The 2,698-nt window shown below is 50.7% G+C and overlaps 1 protein-coding gene across 1 annotated transcript; it reads left to right on the top strand.

Moving 5' to 3' along the window:
* Positions 1-425: 425 nt before the first annotated feature.
* LOC121978010 (U-box domain-containing protein 21-like) lies at positions 426-2,148 on the top strand. The gene has a single exon (XM_042530406.1). It carries the CDS (start codon positions 553-555, stop codon positions 1,900-1,902), a length of 1,350 nt encoding a protein of 449 aa, XP_042386340.1. The 5' UTR covers positions 426-552; the 3' UTR covers positions 1,903-2,148.
* The last annotated feature ends 550 nt before the right edge of the window (positions 2,149-2,698 follow it).

Genomic DNA, 2,698 nt, shown 5'->3' with positions numbered 1-2,698 from the left:
TTGTCATTTTAAGATGATATACCTCGGCCCCTAAAAATTCTTCTTAACTATTTCAATCATTTTTAATCATGATTTTTTCTAGGTTGATGTCGGGCTAGCGTCCAGCTAAAGGCAAAAATAGTGGGTCTATAAAATGAAAGAGATTTTCTCTAACAATCTGTAGAATTTTGCAAATATAAAAATGTTAGGGGGTAAAATGAAATTTCACCTAAAAAAATAAATTATGGTCGGTAAAATTACGAAAAGAGAGAAAAAAAAAAAAAAAGAAGGAAGAAAGTGGCGTCCCCCTCGTCCAGCGTGGCGCTTACCGTTTCCTCCCGCGGTTTTACATGTTCAAAAATCAACGGTCAACATTCAAATCCGACTCTTTACTCTTTCAACATTTCAAAAAATTCCTCTTCCCTTTCAATTTCATATACGCCCACCCATTCCATCCGCTTCCCTTCCACCGCCCATCTTCCTCCTCTTCTTCTTCTCCATCCTTCTTTCGATATCCAATCTCTGATCTCCGTTCTCCGATCTTCGATCTTCATTCTCAGATCTTCATCTTCCATGGCGTTTCCGTGGAGAACTCGCCGCCGCAGCCCCAAGCGGAAGGAAGACAAGCGGCTGGCCCTCTCCGCTGCCGCGGCCTCCGAGGAGCTCTCCGTCCCCGCGCACTTCCAGTGCCCGATATCGCTCGAGCTCATGGAGGATCCCGTCGCCGCGCCCACCGGCATCACCTACGACCGCCGGAGCATCGAGGCGTGGTTGGATCAGGGAAACGGCACCTGTCCAGTCACCAACCGCCCACTTGGCCCCGATGCCGACCTCCTCCTCATCCCCAACCACTCCCTCCTCCGCATGATCCAGGACTGGACCGCCGCTTACGGCCCCCGACGCGTCCCCACCCCCAGGGCCCCGCTCACCACAGCCGACGCCGTGGATCTCGCGTCGGAGATGTCGGAAGCCGCCCGGTACGGCGACTGGCAGCGCTGCGAGAGGTTGGTTTCCGCGGGGAAGCGGCTCTCCAGGGAGAGCGAGCGGAACCGGCGGTGCTTCGTCTCTGCCGGCGCCGCCCGGTCGGTCGCATTTGCCTTCCGCGCGTTCGCGGAGGGGATTAGCGCGGACCGCCAAGATCCACCCCTCGCGCTGGAGGAAGAGACAATCTCCCTCTTGGCCGCGCTGCCGCGGCCGCTCACCGAAGCGGCTGTGGCAGAGGATTTGGGGGCGCCGGCGTCGCTTCGCCGTCTCGCGGTGGTCATGCGCCATGGCCGCGAATCGGCCGCCGCGGCGGTGCTCGTGAGGGAGCTAGTGGTGGGTTCCAACGGGACGCAGTCCGTCGCGGTGGCCGCGGCGGAGGGGATGGTGGAGGCGCTGGTGGAGCTCATCAAGAGGCCGGTCTCGCCTCAGGCCACCAAGGCCTCCCTCGTCGCCGTCTTCTACATCATCAAAGACAAGACCTCGGCGTCATCGGGGGCGATCGGATTAGGCCTCGTCGGCGCGGTGGTGGAGACGCTGGTGGACGCGGACAGGGGCACGTGCGAGAAGGCACTGGGTGTTCTGGACGAGCTGATGGGGCTGGAGCAGGGGAGGGAGGCGGCGAGCGGTCACGCGCTGGCGGTGCCAGCGCTGGTGAAGAAAATGTTCAGGGTGTCAGAGGCTGCGACGGAGATGGCGGTGTCGGCGATGTGGAAGCTGTGCAGCGGGGAGGAGGGAGGAGGAGGAGGAGGGAATGGGAGGTGCGCGGAGGAGCTGCTGCAGGCGGGGGTGTTCCAGAAGCTTCTGCTGCTTCTTCAGATCGGGTGCAGCGACGAAGCGAAGGAGAAGGCCACGGATTTACTGAGGGCGCTGAGCGAGTGGAGAGGAAGGGAGGAATGCATCGACACCACCGACTTCAAGGGCCTCAAGAGGATTCAGTAAAAACAATCATTTTTAAAAAAAAAATTTTCCTTTGTTTTTTTTTTTTCGTTGAAGGGAAACTTGGCCCAATGATAAAATTACTGCCTACAAAATGTGAGATGAAAACAATCTCTTATAAAATATAGCATAAGACTACTTATAATTGATCCAATATGATCCTTCTCCAGTTCTCCTGTGGAATTGCGCTGTAATTTTGAATTGAGGTTGGAAAAATAATGTATAGAAATTATTTTAGATTCTGACATTTCAAGAAACAAACGATCTTATTTTGTTATTATATTTTAATGGCATTGAAGTATATTTTTCTTAAAAGATAATTTTATTGTTTTAACATAGAAGCATCACATACCTTCCAATGATATTTTTAAGTGGTAGTAAAAGCAAGTTATAGGGTACGCATTATATTTATTTAATTAAAATATATGAAAATCTAAAATAAACTATAAATATCCACTGTGCAAAACATAAAAATCATTATTGATGAGATAATTAAGCTAATATCTTTGTCTAAATTATTTGAATAATCTTTATAATTTTGATTAGGTTATGATACGACAGGTATGTCACGTGATTAAGAGGAAATTAATAGTCCTATTAAGGTGATGGTCAAAGTCAATAGAAAGTCGTTCTTCGATTCCAGACCACCCTCGACTCTGTGTGGTCTCCGACTCCAGACTGCCTCGACTCCGTGTTGTCTCTAGGCTCTAGACCAACCATGATTCCATGCTATATTCAGGATTAGTACCTCTCCCGACTCCAGGTTCCCTAGAGCTGGATTGGTATATCTGACTTCTGG

This window comes from Zingiber officinale, chromosome 4B (assembly GCF_018446385.1).
Source record: "Zingiber officinale cultivar Zhangliang chromosome 4B, Zo_v1.1, whole genome shotgun sequence".
In the NCBI taxonomy this organism is placed as follows: Eukaryota; Viridiplantae; Streptophyta; class Magnoliopsida; order Zingiberales; family Zingiberaceae; genus Zingiber; species Zingiber officinale.
Note: the sequence above shows the minus strand (reverse complement) of the source record. Positions and strands in the feature narration are given on the sequence as shown.